The 20,821-nt window shown below is 38.1% G+C and overlaps 3 protein-coding genes across 3 annotated transcripts in view; all 3 read right to left on the bottom strand.

Annotated features, from left to right (window-relative positions):
- Nucleotides 1-8,796: 8,796 nt before the first annotated feature.
- Nucleotides 8,797-9,606, bottom strand: LOC121328757 (early nodulin-75-like). The gene has a single exon (XM_041273800.1). It carries the CDS (start codon nucleotides 9,604-9,606, stop codon nucleotides 8,797-8,799), a length of 810 nt encoding a protein of 269 aa, XP_041129734.1.
- On the bottom strand, nucleotides 9,540-12,340 carry tlr1 (toll-like receptor 1). Its single transcript, XM_041274671.1, has one exon. The coding sequence runs from the start codon at nucleotides 12,283-12,285 to the stop codon at nucleotides 9,988-9,990; it is 2,298 nt and encodes a 765-aa protein (XP_041130605.1). The 5' UTR covers nucleotides 12,286-12,340; the 3' UTR covers nucleotides 9,540-9,987.
- A 4,767-nt stretch (nucleotides 12,341-17,107) lies between these two features.
- LOC121329195 (Krueppel-like factor 3) overlaps nucleotides 17,108-20,821 on the bottom strand; it is a 29,534-nt gene continuing 25,820 nt past the window's right edge. Inside the window, exons 7-8 of the mRNA XM_041274658.1 lie at nucleotides 20,431-20,594; nucleotides 17,108-19,680 (exon numbers count right to left, since the gene is read on the bottom strand). Of these exons, the coding sequence (XP_041130592.1) occupies nucleotides 19,499-19,680; nucleotides 20,431-20,594 (346 nt within the window). The 3' untranslated portion in view covers nucleotides 17,108-19,498. The remainder of the gene's footprint in view (nucleotides 19,681-20,430; nucleotides 20,595-20,821) is intronic.

The raw sequence follows: 20,821 nt of genomic DNA, 5'->3' as shown, positions 1-20,821 counted from the left end.
ATATTGCGTAGGCAAGTTAGCAGTCCGGAATGTTTGATCACCACTGTCTTTGTATTAACGGTAATGTGAAGGGCAGTGCTTGTGCCGCTGCAATGCATGCAAATGACAAGGAAGATGCTATGATCTGCCAAGGCGTCAAAGTGGTACTCAATGCTCAACATACATACTGACACAGCCTCAAAGACGTGATTCAAAAATAGCACAGTACATTGTAAAAGTACATTAAAAGGCTCAACCGTATGCCCCTAACTATATTTGTTACGGTCTAATCTTATATAAATCCATAAAAGAAGAACAAGATTCTTACTTCTGATAACTTACTGACAACATTTGATACAGATGTGGCGACACCCTATTTTTAACATAAAGTTGAATCTTCTATATGGAGTTACGGTAGTTTTTCTCCACCTTTATAAGGCTATGCTCATAGAGCTTGGAGTGTGGTTCCTTGAATACTTGACCAGGATCCTAAAATGTTAAAGTGAAAAAATTAATAAGAAAAAAGGGCACCATTTTCAAAACTTTTCTGCAATGACAAGTATGTTGAAAATACACCCTTGGTTTTGGTGTTCAAATAGTCGGACTCTGCCAGATGGGGGTTTGTTGAGATTGAGCACGAAAATGGCCACAAGAGGGAGTTCACTGTTAAACTGTGCTGAGCAGAAAACTTTCCTTTCCAAGAGGATAATTTTCTGCATCAAACAAGGAGGCTTGAAATGGCTCCCAAACTACTGTACAGCAAATTGAAGAAAACCCATAATAAAACGGTCTATTAAGAAATTCGTCAACGCTCTGTTTCAATAGTAAATCAACTTCAGCTCTGTGCTGTTCCAGTTGTATTTGATCAGGCAATTTATGCCGACGCACAGGTGATCAGGTGATCAGATGAACAACTAAAGAAAAACCTTGTGATCCGACTGGTGCAGTTCCGTTCCGCAATGGCACACTTGGCAGTGCTCGGAAAACAATATATGGGTGCAGGCATTGAGTCAGTTCTGGTTGAGTCTGAAGTTACTGCTGAAGGTTCCATTAAAGGAGTGATGACAGTACACCACTACAATTGTAGCATGCCAGCCCACCTAGCAGCTCTGAGATCTATATTGCCCTAGTTCTTTGCCTATGACTGCATCAACTAGTCAAGATACAGTTTCATCTACTGGCTGGAGATACGGTGTGTTACCAAAACTCATCAGCAATTCATGGACGGAGAGTTTGTTGTTCAAAGACAAAATGTTCATGGTTTATCTCAAGTAGCATGCGACGTGGCGATAGAGCAAAACTTTAACAGTGATGCGAAAACCAAAGGCTTCTTCCTCAGTGCAGGGAAGGTCTTTTCTTCCTGGAACCTTGACTATCGATTCTATACAACCCCTTAAGGTTAAAGTCCAGTGATTATAGAGTATCACTGGACTTTATACTTTCACTGCAACATATACACCAATGAAGACTAAAGCTGAAACATTTGTAAATGTTGTGTTTCCAGTTTCTTCTAGTTCTCTCTCTATTTATGACAGGGTGTATTATTTATTGAATAGACTATCATATATATATATATATATATATATATATATATATATATATATATATATATATATATATATATATATAATATATAAATTGGAAGTGCCATATCCAAAAACAAATATTACTCAATGTATTTCAAGTATAACCACCTTTAACTGAAGTTAAATTTGTAAATGTTATGCAGCTAATGCTAATCAGTACTCAACAAGAGTAATCTAAATAGTCAGGTTTTGGTATTTTAATTGATTTTAGTTTTTTCTAAGGGTTAACTCAGAGATGGGTCTTGTCACAACATGAAAGATCACTTACTGCAGGGGAATGCTTCAGAATGGCTGGAAAGGGCTGCTCTCTGTTCTCCAAAGTGAAAGACTTGCTAGATTTCCAAATCAAAAGGGCAGCAACATGTACAGAACACCATGCATACCATGCAAAGCATGCTCAATCCTTTTGAAGATGACCATGAAGTGTGTGGTCTAGTGCACATTTCTTCAGGAGCTGTTGCTTCCATGTGTGTTGAAAGGGATCTACTTAATGCAAAGCAACGGTGAGAAGAGGCTTTTCTCACTTTCACAAGGAATCGACTGCAGCTGTCAGCTCAGAGTATATTCGATCCGATTCCAATAATGAAGCTGAAGACTTAGAAAGCAGTTGAAAGACAGTAAAGCCATGGCAAAAGGGAAAGCTGTTGTAGTCAAGAGCAACATGGAATTCTTCACGAGGCTTGCTATTGTTGGAAAGCATAGAGGATATGATTTGAAAGAGATTCTGTCCTATAGCCTGGGGTCTGCACCTCATGCTCTCTAGCCAATGCACATGACCAGACAATGACAAAAACAAACAAGGCAGCTCTTCTCCATTTCTTGGAGTCAGAAGTGGACTTCCCCCCTGCTGAGACACCCGCAAAGCAGGCTGTATGGATCTTAGATGCAATCTAATGATACATGCCATTACCTGCATCCCGCCAACTTTTAATGGTCTAGCATGTCTTATCCTTACAAAATTAATCTTTCTTGCTCGATTGACTTTATACTTATCCTAATATCAGCATAAAAAATGCTGAGCGAGCCAGATATGCAGAAAGTGGGCAACAAGTTATGAAGCGCTATGGAGGTGAACAGAAGACCTCTGTACACTTCAATAAGTTTCTGTCATGTGGCAAAAATAAGGAGGCATTTTTTCAATTTTTTTTGAATAGTGGAGTAAATACACATCTGAGGTGTTTGGCTCAGTGACAGTTAACATCACCCATGGCACTCAATGTCATTCTATTCAGGTCACAGACGGTATAATCAGTTACAGAACTGTCAGAATTAAAGACTGACCATGAAGAAGCTGACACACGTCTCTGGTTTCATGCAACTCACACTTCTGCAGCAGATGACTGTAGCTCTGTAAATGTTCAGTCCAGACACAGATGTAGCCATCATAGGAACTGGCCTCTCATACAAGATCAAAGCAACTATATCCATGCACATTGAAAAGACTGAGAAACAGAGGACACTCCCCTTAACTTTTATTGCAAACGCACTAGGGCCTGCTAAGATTGACGCGCTCATTAGCTTGCATTGTATTACAGGCTGTGACAGTGTAAGTGCTTTCACAGGCAAAGGGAAAAAAAGGCCTACAAAATAATGGATGAGGTCCCATCAGTTTGACAAGCAATGCAAGATTTTGGAGAGAATTGAACTTGATTTAGAAAACTTGTCACCCCTCAAGGAATTTGTTTGTTGTACAACCAGAGTGGACATGATGTAAACCTTGTCAGGTACAATATCTTTTTTGTCAGCACTTTAAAAATGTTACTGCACTTTCCCCAAGCGAGGACGCATTACTGTTACACCTCAAAACGTGCAAACTATCAGGCAGCAATTCACTGCTGGAGCCTTCTCCCACAAATTAAAGCTCCACCTCTCCTGGCTATGGTTGGAAGGTGGAAGGCAGGGAACTGATCATCCTCTGGATGGAAAGAAAGCCAGCTTGTGAGGATATTTTAGAAATAGTCCACTGTGGGTGTAAAAAATCAGCATGTGATGGCAAGAGCAGGTGTTATTGTAGGAGACAGAATCTTCCATGCACAGACCTGTGTTCTTGCACAAACTGTACAAATTTCCCAAGACAGATAAAAGCAGTGGCAGAGTGGAAGCGACAGTAATATTGCAATTTTTTTTTTAATGGGAACTTTTTTCCCCATTTGTATACTCAATTTGGAATTTGCAATTATTATTCAACCCAGTTCACCACTGCAACACCCACAGTAACTATATAGAAAATATTTTAAGTTTGCAAATTGAAAACTATTGTAAATGATCACAAACAGGGCAAAGCAGGTAAAATAAGAACTGAGTCACAAAGTGATTTTTAAAGCAAAATGTTTGTAACTAAATCACTATATTTATACATTTAAAGGTTGAACAAGTTGATATATGACTCATTTTATAGAGCTCATTGAAACCTATACACTCAGTGACCCAAATCTGTTTTTAAAAATACTTTGTGACCTGGTTCTTATTTTGCACCTTTTGAAAACCAGCCTGAAGAGTGTCAAAAAATCTGATCCCTTCTATCTAATTAATGTGCAACTTCTGTAAAACCAAAATAGGTAAAAAAATGATTTTAGGTAAAAAAAAACTAACAAAATTATATGCACCTCATTTATTTAAACAATACAATTTCTAGGCCCTTTTTGAGATTTTGGCAACCACCTATAATGGGTGTCTTTAACTGTTCTGATGTATAAAATCAGTCAGGGTGTTTTTGGTCCCTGTAGCTCTATGCTTCTTTTAGAAATAGGTGGGGCTTGACTGTTTGTACACAGTATTAAATCACATCACTAGTGTCTATTATTGGCACAACCAGTGATTAATGTTTGATAGAAAGGTAAGTTATTTCTCCACTGAGGGCAATTATGGAAATACATGTTTTTGTTGATTTGTTTTTGCAGTATCTTGACTGTATGTCCCAGGGGATTATTTACAATATTTCAATATGTTTTAATTGCTGTGGGAATGCAATATGATACTGACTGTGTCATTTCAGTAGCATTAGCAGCTGTGAATGCTGGCTGAAGCAACTCACAGTGAATACAACAACAATAACAAAAATATATCAAAAGTATGTAGAAAAAAAAAAAAATGTGAACGAGATTTGAAATGGGAATTTCCTTTTGCCTGTCAAAGGCTGAAATGGTTGACTGCATGTTTGAAAGAAACCCACAAAATTACAACATACTTAGCATGATCGGGAAGACAGGATATGGTTCAGGTTAGTCTGATACATGCATTGTGTTTCATTCAAAAAGTGAACTACCAGATATCTGAATGGAGCTATAGTATATAATGTTTATTCCAGGGCCAGGTTTTTCCACTGCAGAGCCCGAGCTGTGTAACTAACATCACACGCAAAGAAAGTGTTGAGTCACATGCAGATGATGCGGTGCTATGAGACGAGTTATTTGAGTTCAGAATGGCACCATGTTTTTTGTCTTACTCGAGTGCACTGGCAGCATATTAAAATACTCTCTCAGATCATCCCCTGGGCGCTGGCCCCGCCTCTCCAGCTGTAAGTCCCACCCCTTAGTCCCATCGCCTCATCATACCAGTACATCATTCTGAGGGTGTGTTCCTGCCTGAAATTCAAAAAGAATGAGCTTGGATATGGATAACATAAGTAAGTAATATTTTCCATTTAGTATTTAATAAGTAGTTATAATTGAATCTAAGGCAATGTATCTTTATCTTTGAAAAAATAAACCATGTAAGTCTAGTTTAATTTATAATGCAATAGAAATCCTTTAAAAATCCATCTTACTGTTTTCCATCATAAATAAAATGTTTACACATTATATGAAAAATCAAAGATGCAAAAACTAATCTTACCTTTGGAATTAAACGGCATTTTTGCTGCTGCAGTTCTGAATAACTGTATTGCAAACCTTTGGCCGTGGAAGAGCCCAATTACTGAGAGGAAATATTCTAATTAAGGGGAAGAGGTCAAAGAGAAGGGGTGGAACTGGTGTGTGATAAAAAATAGCACAGCGCCCTGGGGATGATCTGAGAGAGTATTTTAGTATGCTGGGAATGCACTGATTGTCACAACGCAATGAAGAAAATCATTCACCCTGCTTCTGGTCCTGCTTGGCTCCAAGCCAGATTATGAAGTGTTGTGAGACCAATTGTAGGTCCCCAGATCAGTGTAGAAACCCCTTAAGAGGGAGCTCCTGTCAACCAGTATTGTTGAAAGGTCTACTTTAAAGTTGGCTAAAATCTTCTTGGATTTTCCAAAAAATTGAATCCATGGCTCATGTTTTTTTATACTCAATACAAACAAAATAAGAAGCATTATGTAAAGGTTTTTTTTTTTTTTTTTCACATTTATTATAAATGTCTAACTGAAACCAAATGTAAAATGTGAAATCATTACACAACTGTATAAATATGGTAAATGTCAAAGTTAAAAGATCATTCATCTGTGACAAAAAAAACCCAGCTGTGATCATGTAAAAGGAGATCATACCAGTAAATGTTATTATTTAAAAAAAAAAAAATTTTCCAAAAAAACTAGTAAATGCTAAAAGAGGACTTGCAATCTTTGAGCCTTTGTTTAACAATTGGTTGGATGGGAGGTTGGATGGCAGGGTGGTTGGGAGGGTGGATATATGGGGGACTGGGTGGATGGGAGGGTGTGTGGGAAGGGAGGATATGTGAGGGATTGGGTGGGTTGATGGGTGGGTGGTTGTTCTTCAAAATTATGAAGTTCAAAAATGTAGTACTAGAGGCGCAAAACAATTACATCCCTAAAGTAGACAAATCTAAATGTAAAACTAAATTGCCAAAATGGTTTAATAGATCAATCAAAAAAAATATTCAGCAAAAAAAAGGCACTATTATAGAGCAAAAAGGCATTACACAACTGTATAAATATGGTAAATGTCAAAGTTAAAAGAAAGGGACTGTGACAAAAAAAACCCAGCTGTGATCATGTAAAAGGAAGAAGGGGGGGGGGGGGGGGGAATGTTATTATTTAAAAAAAAAAAAAAAAAACCGCTTCAAGTAGAACATTCAAAGGCGGTTGCGTAAAGTTTAACTTTGGTCTCTTGACTTGTTTTCCATGGGATACAATGATGAGTTTCACGTAAAGTTGGTACTCATGGGTGGGATGGGAGGGTGTGTGGGAAGGGAGGATATGTGAGGGATTGGGTGGGTTGATGGGTGGGTGGTTGTTCTTCAAAAATGCAGTACTAGAGGCGCAAAACAATTACATCCCTAAAGTAGACAAATCTAAATGTAAAACGAAATTGCCAAAATGGTTTAATAGATCAATTAAAAAAAAATATTCAGCAAAAAAAAAGCACTTTATAGAGCATTAAAAAAGGACCAAAAAAACCAAAAAGAAAGTACGCAGAAAGAGTACACGGAACTGCAAACGCAAGTCAAAAAGGAAGTTAGAAAGGCCAAGAGAGAAATAGAAATGAACATTGCTAAGGGAGCTAAAACCAATTCCAAAATGTTTTTCCAATATTACAACAGCAAGAGAACATTCAAAGAGGAGATTAAATGTTTAAGAGATACAAATGGCAAAATCGTAGATGAAGAAAAAAAAATAGCAAATATATTAAATGATTACTTTTCACAAGTTTTTACAAAGGAAGATACTGACAACATGCCCCACATGTCATCCAGTTCCTATCCAGTTTTAAATAACTTTAGCATAACTGAGGCAGAAGTGTTAAAGGGACTAGGAGCTCTTAAAATAAACAAATCCCCTGGGCCGGATGAGATCCTCCCAGTAGTACTCAAAGAAATGAAAGAAGTAATTTACAAACCACTAACCAAGATCATGCAGCAGTCTCTTGACACAGGGGTGGTACCGACAGACTGGAAAATTGCAAACGTAATACCGATCCACAAAAAGGGAAACAAAACTGAACCAGGTAACTACAGACCAGTAAGCCTGACTTCTATTATATGCAAACTTATGGAAACTATAATAAGATCCAAAATGGAAAATTACCTATATGGTAACAGGGTCCTGGGAGACAGTCAACATGGTTTTAGGAAAGGGAGATCGTGTCTAACTAACTTGCTTGATTTTTTTGAGGATGCAACATCGATAATGGATAATTGCAAAGCATATGACATGGTTTATTTAGATTTCCAGAAAGCTTTTGACAAAGTCCCACACAAAAGATTAATTCTCAAACTGAACGCAGTTGGGATTCAAGGAAACACATGTACATGGATTAGGGAGTGGTTAACATGTAGAAAACAGAAAGTACTGATTAGAGGAAAAACCTCAGAATGGAGTGTGGTAACCAGTGGTGTACCACAGGGATCAGTATTAGGTCCTCTGCTATTCCTAATCTACATTAATGATTTAGATTCTGGTATAGTAAGCAAACTTGTTAAATTTGCAGACGACACAAAAGTAGGAGGAGTGGCAAACACTGTTGCAGCAGCAAAGGTCATTCAAAATGATCTAGACAAGATTCAGAACTGGGCAGACACATGGCAAATGACATTTAATAAAGAAAAGTGTAAGGTACTGCACGCAGGAAATAAAAATGTACATTATAAATATCATATGGGAGATACTGAAATTGGAGAAGGAATCTATGAAAAAGACCTAGGAGTTTTTGTTGACTCAGAAATGTCTTCATCTAGACAATGTGGGGAAGCTATAAAAAAGGCTAACAAGATGCTCGGATACATTGTGAAAAGTGTTGAATTTAAATCAAGGGAAGTAATGTTAAAACTGTACAATGCACTAGTAAGACCTCATCTTGAATATTGTGTGCAGTTCTGGTCACCTCGCTATAAAAAAGATATTGCTGCTCTAGAAAGAGTGCAAAGAAGAGCGACCAGAATTATTCCGGGCTTAAAAGGCATGTCATATGCAGACAGGCTAAAAGAATTTAATCTGTTCAGTCTTGAACAAAGAAGACTACGTGGCGACCTAATTCAAGCATTCAAAATTCTAAAAGGTATTGACAGTGTCGACCCAAGGGACTTTTTCAGCCTGAAAAAAGAAACAAGGACCAGGGGTCACAAATGGAGATTAGACAAAGGGGCATTCAGAACAGAAAATAGGAGGCACTTTTTTACACAGAGAATTGTGAGGGTCTGGAATCAACTCCCCAGTAATGTTGTTGAAGCTGACACCCTGGGATCCTTCAAGAAGCTGCTTGATGAGATTCTGGGATCAATAAGCTACTAACAACCAAACGAGCAAGATGGGCCGAATGGCCTCCTCTCGTTTGTAAACTTTCTTATGTTCTTATGTATGTGGGAGGGTGGATATGTGGGGGATTGGGAGGGCTGATGGGTGGGTGGATGGGTGGGTGGATGGGAGGGTGTGTGGGATGGGTGGGGATGGCATGGGAGGGTGTGTGGGTGGGGGATTGGGTGGGTTGACGGGCAGGTGGATGGGAGGGTGTGTGGGAGGGTGGATATGTGGGGGATTGGGTGGGTTGACGGGCAGGTGGATGGGAGGGTGTGTGGGAGGGTGGATATGTGGGGGATTGGGTAGGTGGATGGGAGGGTGGATATGTGGGGGATTGGGTGGGTTGACGGGCAGGTGGATGGGAAGGTGTGTGGGAGGGTGTATATGTGGGGGATTGGGTGGGTTGACGGGCAGGTGGATGGGAAGGTGTGTGGGAGGGTGGATATGTGGGGGATTGGGTAGGTGGATGGGAGGGTGTATATGTGGGGGATTGGGTGGGTTGACGGGCAGGTGGATGGGAAGGTGTGTGGGAGGGTGGATATGTGGGGGATTGGGTAGGTGGATGGGAGGGTGTATATGTGGGGGATTGGGTGGGTTGACGGGCAGGTGGATGGGAGGGTGTGTGGGAGGGTGTATATGTGGGGGATTGGGTGGGTTGACGGGCAGGTGGATGGGAGGGTGTGTGGGAGAGTGGATATGTGGGGGATTGGGTAGGTGGATGGGAGGGTGTATATGTGGGGGATTGGGTGGGTTGACGGGCAGGTGGATGGGAGGGTGTGTGGGAGGGTGGATATGTGGGGGATTGGGAGGGTAGATGGGAGGGTGGATTAGTGGGTGGGTGTTGGCTGTCGAACTTCCAATCATGTCAGTCAATATCTACCCTCCTGGTGCAAGCCGATATTCTGCCAACTATTTGAACCTCCCATAAACCTTTGGAATCACCAATAACTTAAAGGGGCAACAGTACTAGACATACAGTTCGGTAACTACTGTATTACTGGGGTGACAGCAATCTATGTTAGGGTTTGTTACAACATGTAGAGGTCTATGCTGCAATACTGACTACCCTATTTTCATTCATGGTTGAAGAGTGCCTTTGTGTTTCTTTATGACAAAAAGAAACAAAATAGAAATAAATGGCAAGAAATGCGCAGTACTTTTTGTTCTTTCATTTCTGTTCATTGTGTTTGCATTGAGCGAGTACATTGTACAATGAGCATGTCTATGGATATTGTTATTGAAGTATCACAGCTTACTTTCAGCTGTGTCCTCTGCTGCTCCTGCCAGGTGTATCTGGATTGCTGCTCTCAGATGGGCCCAGAACAGCTTATGTTTGTTTTTGTCCTTTGGCCACTTAAAGTAGGTCCTCTTGGCCATCAGAGCTTTCAGTTTGTAATACTTGGAAGGAATCATGTACTGGGAGATAGGCTCCAGTAGAATCAAGATTAAATGATCCGAGTTTGCAGTTAGAAGTTGGTGGTGTGCAAAGTAGAGTTCATAGTGGCACCACTCACTCTGTATGAAATTTGGGGATAAAACAAAGATGGACTTGTAGCTTTTTTCGATGCAGCTGATTATATTTTCAATTATACTTTTCCCCGGTATGAAATCTCTCTCGTGCAGACATATTTGAACAGACTTGTCTTCTTCTAGGTTGGGTAAAAGGTACTCCTTTACCCAAATGGAATCAAGCTGGCTGTAGGACACAAATGCATTATACATCAGACCTTCTGGAGTTTTCTGACATCTGTTTGCCTTCACTCTCCGCTTTGTTTGGGTCCACTGCCACATCATTCTCATATACCAGAGTGCATCACAGTGTATGCAGAGCACTGCAATTGCAATGGTTATCACTATCATGGGGCAGAGAATAGTGACAAGTAGAAGGGTCAAATTGCACGACATTTCAGGAACATGGAAGTCCTTCAGAGATATTCCTCTGAAGGCTTCTGGGTAGCTGCAGCTATAGGCATCCGGCCATCCAATGAATTCAATTCTTGATTGTTCTTTAATCTTGGCAAAATCCCTCAAACTGCATGTGCACATGAATGGATTATTGCCGGCATGAAAAACTCGTAGGTTCTTGCAGCTACTGAGGAAATGGATTGATGGGGTATGGAGAGAATTAGCATCTATAAAGAGCATTTCAAGTTTTCTAAAACTGTTGCAGTCTGGTATGTCAAGCAACCTGTTTGACCCTAGGTAAAGTTCTTTCAAAGCCTCAAGGTGAACCATGTCTTCGGGGACACTGGCTATTTGGTTGTTCTGTAGATCCAGGATTTGTGTGTTTCGGGGTAAACATTTGAAAACTAAATGATCCAAGCTATTTGATGATACATTTAGGGCAATTATACTCTCAGTCCAGGTACAATCCCCAAACTCATATGTCAGTGAGTTGGTGCTAGCATCCAGATATTTTAATGCCTTCATGTATTTTGTTGTGACACTCAATTGGTGAAGCTTCTCCAGTTTATTTCCCATTAAAATGAGCGTGTTCAGGTTGGTCAGCGTTTTACAGATGGGCTCTCTAGTACTGGAAAACACACCGTCAGAAAATGCATTGCTGGAGAAGTCTAACTGTTTAAGTGTGCTGGTTTTATAGGGACAGGTCATGTGTACAATGGGAGTGTTGTCTATGGTAAGGTTCTTTATCACCCTGTTGATAAAAAAATTGTAAAGATCATTTTGAAGAAAAATAAATGTAGATATTGTTCCTCTGTTTATTTTTAATGTCTCCAGAGAGGTGTTTTTTGTTATATTAGTGGGAATAATCTTTCCTGTAATATTTAGATTATGCACATTAAGATGTTTAATTGATGGTTGCAGTGTTTGATTGATAAGATATTGCCAAGACAACCTAACATCTATTAAAGTTAGACTTGTCACCTTAAAATTTGCTTTGCGTTGACGTAAGGCAAATCCAACATAACAATCCGTCTTATCATTGAAATAGTCAATACAGTATTTGCTTTTTAAAACAATGGTAATTGTGTCTGTTTTTTCATATTCATTGTCAAGGAGGTTGTTAAATCCCAGAAAAACTTTTTTCAGCCAGACACTTTTGATATGCTTTAGTTCATGTCTTTGCAGTGTTTCAGCACTCAGACTTAAATATTCCAGCTTTTCCATGGAGCCAAAGACACTACCAAGAGTCATTAGAGCAAATTTGTTGTTGGAAATATCCAAAACCTTAAGCTCAGTAACATGAACTAAAAAACCACAGGAAATATTATAAAGCTCATTATGGGACAGATTAAGATATTCCAGTTTCATATTGGATTTAAAAATGTCATCACTGATCTCTTTTATATTATTGTGTGATAAATTAAGGAACTTTAAGGCAGGCATTTCAGAAAAGTCATCCCTTTTCAGTTGGCTTATATTGTTGTCGGACACGTCCAATAAAACTGTATAGAGTGGCAAACTGCGTGGAACAGAAGTCAGGGAATATGATGAATAGTTCTGCCTTTCTTCAACTGGACGGTTCTCTTGAGAACTGGTTAGCAGTACATTGCAGACAATCAGTAACACAATGTTCATCATGACTGTTTCTCTTTAGTTTGGAGAATGGACAGGTTCCTTGGTGATGTCAATATTCCAAGAGTGGTTCACTAAACAAGAAAAAAAACAAAAAACATTACTTTGTTAGACTCTAGATGTATCCATAGCTGCATTATACAGCCCGTCTGCTTGTAATTACTGATAGCCAACCAAAATCCTGTATTGCTTTTTTTTTAATCAGTCTGAGGAAACAGAGCCCTATTAACGTCAGCACTAAAGCACCTTTATAAAGACTGGGATAACATTTCTATAATGGCATTTAATGTTTTTTGTTAATGTTGACAACACTGATGGTAACACAGCTCTTTACATTGTGTGCAATGGCTTGTCATCTCAGCACACTGATATGAAATGGGCAGAGGCTGGACGCGAACCGGTAACAGTTTAAAATTCAACTACAGGGCAAACTATACAGTCCACAGGCAAGTACGTGTCTTATGTTATTATCCGTACTATAAACTTACCAGCCATTAAAAGGAGATTAATTACAAGTGTATTCAATTGCATTAGTGATGTTACATGGAAGGCCATTTGGGTCAAATATTAATACATGTTTCAAACATTTAGTACATGTTGTAATTCTAATTATTACACTTACTAATTTGGCCAATCAGATCATTGAAAATGAAATGAGAACCAATGAATTTAAACAAAATACTACATATAATAAATGATCCAATTAAAAGTCGCCTTACATCTGCCATTCCAATTCATGGCAGTATATGGACTTGGCATTGGGTAATGTGAAAGATGGACAGACCTGTACCCTCCAAGATGAGCATCAGTCAGTGGCTTCAGAGCCTCAGAAATCGCTTTAATTCAGTGGTAACCCCACTGGAACTAACTTTAAACATGTGTTTAAAGATCTGACACTGAATCTAATATTAGCTATGGTAACTCAATATAGAACTGTAAAACTGACATAAATATAATTATTAAAAAAAAAAAAAAAACAGTTGTGTACATTGTTAATACAAACTGAACCGTGTTGTGGTCAACATTGCACCGTAGAAGACAATCTCTCGCAGCAATGATTTGCAATTTTCCTTATTCTTGATTTTTTAAAAGTGTATTTCATGTCTGAAATTAAAAGAATGTTATCTCGAAGGTGATTGGCTACCCTTGTAATTACGCTGCATGACTGTAAAATGACCAGCCACCACGAAAGTACTACTGTATAATGACCAGCCCCTACGTAGGTACTACTGTATAATGACCAGCCCCTACGTAGCTACTATTGTATAATGACCAGCCCCTATTAGAATATGTGTAGTTAATTTACATTTATTTACAATGCATGTTTTTTTTTATGTATTCTGATTGGTTAGGGTGAACCGACGTCCTGGTTTAGCCAGGACAGTCCCGGTTTTTCAACAAAGGTCCCGGTGTCCCGATATTTTGCTCAAAATCTTTAAAAAGTCCTGTTTTTCAGCCACTTCATGTAGCGCAACATATTCGAAATATCTTTTGTCAAAATAACGTGAACACCCGCTTTTAGTTTATGGCCCCTGCAGTGAAAACAAAACAAAATAAAAAAACAAGGTACTTGGGTAATCGAGAACATTATTTTTATAAAGTGATTAACACAGACATGCATCCCTATTCCTGAGTGCGCCATACATTGGACCCTGTTTATAAACAAGAGCAATGGGGTTCCTATGCATTTTTATTGGTTACACTTTGGAGTGCTGCTGCTCGTGGGGTATGGCTTGCTCACTCAAATCTTTAGTGTTTCTGCAAAGAGGGGGTGATAAATTATCTAGGGATGCCTAGATATTTAGTGAGAAAGGTGTCTAAGGAGGGTAAATGGGGCATCAAAAGACGTGCCCCGACGTGTTTTGTATTGGTTATAATGGGCTACACTTTGGAGTGCTGCTACTCGTGGGGTACGGCTTGCTCACTCAAATCTTTAGTGTTTTTTCAAAGAGGGGGTTATACCCTATCTAGGGATATCTAGATATTTAGTGAGCAAGGCGTCTAAGAGAGGTATATGCAAAAGTCGTGCCCCCACGAGTTCTGTATTGGTTATGGTGGGCTACACTTTGGAGTGCTGCTGCTTGTGGGGTACGGCTGGCTCACTAAAATCTTTAGTGTTTCTGCAAAGAGGAGACAATAACCTGTTTAGGGTTACCTTGATATTTAGTGAGCAAGGATGCAAAACAAGAGGGTAATATAGGGTACCGCTATGATACAGATTTGTTATTAATATTTCCGTGTTTTGTTTTTAAAGAAGGAGCGATTATTTTTTAAACAGTGGCGATATTGTAATTGAGCATGATGTGTAATGAGTTAAAAAACACACAGAAAAAGGACACGCTGCTTTGTCGACTAGGGAATAAGTAACCAACTTCTGGTGGTAATACACATGGTAGTTGCGTGTTGACTCAATTTGGCATTTGCACCTATCGTAATAAAAGACAATATGTTATACACATTTAACTTACTACGAATTATAAATCTTTTTATTTATTTATTTATTTTTAACCACAAAGGCCTTCAATAATCCTGTTTTTATTACCTTTATATATTATTTACAGGTGGAGTAATCCCAGCAATCAAGACGCGCAGTACACTTAAACTAAAATACAAGTTGGAATCGTATTTGCTATACCTTCTTACCACAACATTTATTGCAGCTTATTACAAAACAGAAAATTAGAAAGCATTGCACAGGCAAGAAAAGTAAATCTCACAGCACAGCATTACACTGTTAACCGTAAAAAAAAACAAAAACAACAACAACAACAAAAACAAACAAACGCTTTACTATATAAGAAGTCATTTCAAACATCAATCGAGTTAAGTCGCATATTTTTAGCATAACATTTTCATCAGTTTTCGTTCTAGAAGGCTTTCTGAAGCGTGTGTTTCCTGTCTCGTTTATATGTGTGTAGTTAAAAACAATTAATATAAGTTCTTGAAGTTATGCGTAAACATTATACTGACCTTACTTGAGTGTATTGTGCTATCACCGAATGCAGACACCCACACGCACCGCAATCACTATTATTATTTAGTTGCTGTAGTGCAAAGTGGAAAGTGCACAAAAGGAAATGAAGACATATCTGTACTGCTTTTTAACATCTGTTTTGTCCACACATTAGTTTCGGTATGATTCAGAGTGGCAAGGTGGCATGAGCAGCATTTTAATTTGACCAGTTTCCCTTTATAATTTATTTCAAACAAAAATATTTAGACTCTATCCTTCATTTAAACTGATTTGAATGTTGGTAAAATACTGACACAAAGCTATAGAAAAGCCCCAAAGACAGCACAAGTATGTATTATTTTAAAAAAGCTGATCATTTATGCAATGCCGGCAGGCATACATATTTAGGATTCGATGTTGAGACGGCTATGGGATGGTAATGTAGAGGTTAGAATTACGACTATATTCGTGTTACATTTTTGGATAGCCGTTCTGAAGGATGCACTTTATTCTGTAGAACATGTGAAAATACAGTAAGCAGGTCTTCATCATTTTTGGCATGGGCTCTGGTGGTCTTATTGTGAACAAACTGTTGCGCATGCCAGTTTCAAGCATTCCTTCAATGGCAGGGTTGCCAGATTTCTACTGGGTTTATAGCCCAAAGTCACTTAAAATCGCCCCCAAAATAGCCCAATTATTTGTTTTAACTGTAAGCTTATTATTAACACGCAGGCCTATGCATAAAAAATTAAAAAAAATAATAAAAATCTGATAAAAACTACAAGCCCCAGTACATGGACGCTCTAAAGGGACAAATCAATATTCATACCAGACCAGCAACTGAATTAACAGCGTGATCCCTTTATTGAAATACTAATGCTGGTACTGTATCCCAAACACTACTGCAAACATGAAAACAATTTCAATCTTTTAAACTACCACCAATTACATTATCAACCCACGACTCTTTAATATTTCCTGCAGCTGTGTTTTTAAAATAGCCCAATTCTGCAGGAAAACCCCGGACCTGGCAACACTGCTCAATGGGCTAGGTGTTTTTACATGGCCTAGAATTTTACCTGCCCATCATTATCATTACTGTAGTTTATAGTAAAAACAGTACCAGCATGAACTGCAGACCTGTCTGTGGAACCATGTTACTCTCAACCTCATATGTCAACAGTCTTGCTATAGAATATCAGGCCCTAAGAAATCTCACAAGCTGCTTTTTGACTGCCCTGTTCACCAGTAATGGTCTATCCTCATCAACGCTGGTAGTTTACTGGTTGTTTGTTTGTTACTGTTCCTGTTGGTAAAGTGACTTAGTAAGTGTATATTAAAAAAAATATAATAATAATAATAATAATAATAATAATAATAATAATAATAATAATGCACATTCACAGTACTGTACTGCAACTATGTATTCCAATTCCTACCTCTTGCTCATCACAAGCACACACTGAGTTTACATATTTGATTGGGAGTACTTTATTTTGTTCATTTAAAAAAACATATGCATTTGTTCTGTTTTATACCCCTCCCCCTTGTGGTCTAATGTTTCCATTTTATGGAATAAAAGTGGACATTTGCACATTTACCAGTATGTTTCATGTACAATTATACTGTAATTTCAATAAAATAATCAAAGAGAAGTTTGCATGTGTTAATAAAGCCTTTCAGCTCCCCACTGTCATCCACAAAGTGGCTCCTTTTCCAGTTGGTATCGGATCTCACTTCTGCTTTCTTGTGCATTTTGAAGATTTATTACACCAGTGATGTCCATATTCTGGGGGTAGCCATTGCACCATTTCTCTATGGTCAGTAATCCCTGTGTTTCAGCAAATAAAGTATAAAAAAAATCTAAGCCAAGAATTTTTTTAATGTCCTTATAGTTTTATTAAATGATATACAATAATGCAGTAATGAATAAAGAATAAGATTGTACAGTAAAGACTTGTGTTCACAGTTTCACATGACAAAAAAAGTCATTACAGAATTCCCTTTGGACTACCAACCTAAAATTATTACAAGTTATATAGTTTAATACAAATTCATGTCTTTAATAACATTATATTCTTTGCGATAAAATGAATAAGCATGCTAAAATCTTAATTGCCAATTTTGCCCAGCCAGTCTTAACAGTTACACTATTACATATATATATTACAACTTATGTATAAAAACTTTGCAGTTTTAAACAAGTAATAACTCTACTGATGGATGGCTCTTGGCACGCTAAGGAGAGTTTGGATTTTATGGGTCAATGATATTTGAACTTTGCTGTTGTCTGCATAGAAACTTGTGCCTGTAATTAAGTAATTACAATTTAAAATGATGCATGAAATATTGCAATGTACAACCCAAATATCTGATTGAGAAGCACACACAGCTCATGCTATATTTAACCGTTACTGTGTTGTCATTTAACATAACACATTGTTGTTTTAACAAACTGTTTCCCTTAATCAAATTAACCCTGTGTTCATTTTAACACATCCGTTATTGGAGTATAACTGAAGCCCATCACCCTCAACCTTGGCACCAGCCATGCTCACAATACCGAGGAAAAGATAAAGCCCTTCTAATGAGCATCATTCATGCAGATGGGTGTCCAAAGTAATAGAGCAAGTGCTTAGAGTTAATATTCTCCAGTAGGGTTTTTTTTAGGATTGTGCACACTGTAATGCTACTATAGGAGGTTTTGACACGTTATGGAGCATGCATCACTTTAAAAAGACACTTCAGTTCAGTAAGAAACAGCAACGCAGTATAGGGTTTATTTGGATTTAAATAAGTTAAAGTGCAAAGAAAATAGTGTTCCACATCTTATATATTTGTTATTTAAATACAACACACATTTTATTTTTAATTTAATAAAATAAAGAGATAAACACTTTTTCTACCTGCTTCTCCATATAAAAACTCACCATATTTATTCCCAAAACTAAAATACTTTTTATAAAAACAACAATGCCCAGTTATTATATACATTCACATTTTGAGAGTTAGAAAAAAATGCTCTGCAACTCATAACTTATCAGTTTACCACATCCTCAAATTCCAGTAAGTAAACCTGTATTCACAGGGTTATTACAACACTTGGGACACCTTAAAAAAAATCCAAAAAAAGAATTGTGTAGATTATGTACAGATCTGTTAAATGCTCTTTGTGTGCAAGCCAGATTTTTCATTTATCATTCTACTTGGCTCAAGGAAATGCAAAAAGTGATTCTATTTTAAATTCCAATGCTATATTGTATGTTTGTCCACAGAGCATGCCTGCTGCTCTAAACTTATCAGCACAGGGCTCAATGTTTTATATACTGGCTGTTTGCAGTATATGTATTGTCAAGAATGTGAATTTTACTTCAGTGCAGTGCTATCTCAAGTAGCACTTGAGTAAAAGTACATGTTACAGGGGTGTTTACACCCCGAGTTTTACAGGGGTGTTTACACCTTGAATTTTACTATTTTTGCATTTAACTTGTTTTTCCCTGTAGAACAAATGTATTCCAATGTCTTTGGTCCATGTTAGAAATCCTAGGTTTGGATAAAGTGCCTGGCGAACTACATTTCCTCTTTCCACACTGGTGGCATATATAAAAGGGACTCCACTACCAGACATCTAGCTGTAACCAGACATCTATGCAGTTTAAAGTTACGGCACACATGGAGCATGTATTAAAAAATCCAAGTAAGTTGAAACCAGATGAGTAATTTTTATAGCAGCCCTTCACAACATTGTATTTGTTAAAATCGTATGCAATGTGACTACTCCTGAACATTAAACAAAAAAACAAAACACGAAATGTACATACGGGTCTGCTCACAGTGTACTTGAGTGAGACAGTCACACCAATGTGCAACACTAATGCATTCTGCTGCTATCTGCAAATAAAACAAAATAAAAACATAAATAAACTGGCAAAAAGTTTGATACACATTTTACATGAAGCTGAAATAATAATTGAAAGAAAGCTAGTAAAAGGCACATTTTATATGCCTATACAAAAACTCTAAAAAATGTATCCTTAATAAAAAGCATTCAGCCCTAGAAAAGCAAAAAAAAAAAAGAAGTTCACATTGTAGAGGTCTGACCCGTCTTTATCAGAATAATTAAAAACAAGTACGCTGTGTGTTTACTGTGCATTTACACTGACCGTTATAATAAAAAGGTTTTTGTCATACACCATGTCTTGAAGGATTCAGGCCAGCTGAACCAGTAATGCTAACACAAGCTTAGTTTTTTTTCACACCTCGGGTTCAAACGAGTAAGTGGCGTTTCTTGTGGAGTGCCAGGTGGTCCGAGCGCGAGAAGCTGCGCTCGCAGTTCGGGCACTGGAACGGCTTGATGCCAGTGTGCTTGCGGAAGTGTCTGGTCAGTTCATCAGAGCGTGCAAACTTCCAGGTGCAGCCTTCCCACATGCATTTGTAGGGCTTCTCACCTGTGGAAAAAGCAAACATTCACTGACTACAGCTCAAACTCACTCAGCCTAACTAGGTTTCTTTGTGCGGATTGGCATTGCACAAATCATACTGGACCAAGATCACAATAAAAAAATAAAATAATGAATAATAACGTAGTTTATCATAGATCATCCACACCAAAATCTCAGGAAGTAGTTTTGTAGCAGTGATGACATCTAGTGGGCATATTTACAACTGCATTTAAAGCTAAACAACCTTTTTGTACACACTAAGGGGCTCATGTAAAGGACAGGCATAGATTAAACAATTGCAGCTGCAAAATCCAAATTGCCCAGCAGCCTATGGAATATTAAGCACAATGCAATTCTTTACATGCACCTCATTTTTAGTGGCTACTAAAGTCCCACTTTATGGCAGCTAAACGTGGTTTGTGTGTGCAAAATGCCGATTGTGGTTGCAATGTGGGTGTTTTGCAGCCACAAATCATTTTGCATGTATCCTTTGATCAGCCCCTTAATGCGTTATATTTTTGACTAACACAAACAGCAGGAGACATTGTGGGTGAAATAGGTTACCAATTAAAAAAAAGTTTTTTGAAAATTAGCACATAACAACAGTTATGACTATATTGTATTGCGTAAACTCCAATACTTTGAGAGTGTCAATATGTAAAAAAGCAAATGCGGTCCTCTGAGCATTCATTTGATTATTGATTACTTATTATTAATTAATATTTTCTCTCATGCTATGTTGGCCTGGATCCTTACCTGTATGTGTTCGTCTGTGAGCTTTGAGGTGGGAACTCTTCGTGTACACTTTGTTACACCCTTCGTAGTCACACCTGTGTATCCGCCGTTTCTTCACCGTGTCTGGAGATTCGGCTGGCAGGGGGTGCTTCATTGGATGAACGATCACAGACGGAGTATTGCTTCTGAAAGATTAACAGAGAAACACAATGCTGTAAATTTACAGCGAAAGCAGGACACATTAATTGGTTAAAGTGTTTAAAAGATTTATGACATGTACGCTGCCAATGAACAGTAGCGCCACATAGAGTGCATTGTAGGGTATTGTAAAAAGACACCAAGTAATTCTAATGTTACAGTACTAATTGAACACTATGGGGTCCCTGTAGATGGCTGGAATAAATAACAGCAA

This window comes from Polyodon spathula, chromosome 2 (genome assembly GCF_017654505.1).
Source record: "Polyodon spathula isolate WHYD16114869_AA chromosome 2, ASM1765450v1, whole genome shotgun sequence".
NCBI lineage: Eukaryota > Metazoa > Chordata > Actinopteri > Acipenseriformes > Polyodontidae > Polyodon > Polyodon spathula.
Note: the sequence above shows the minus strand (reverse complement) of the source record. Positions and strands in the feature narration are given on the sequence as shown.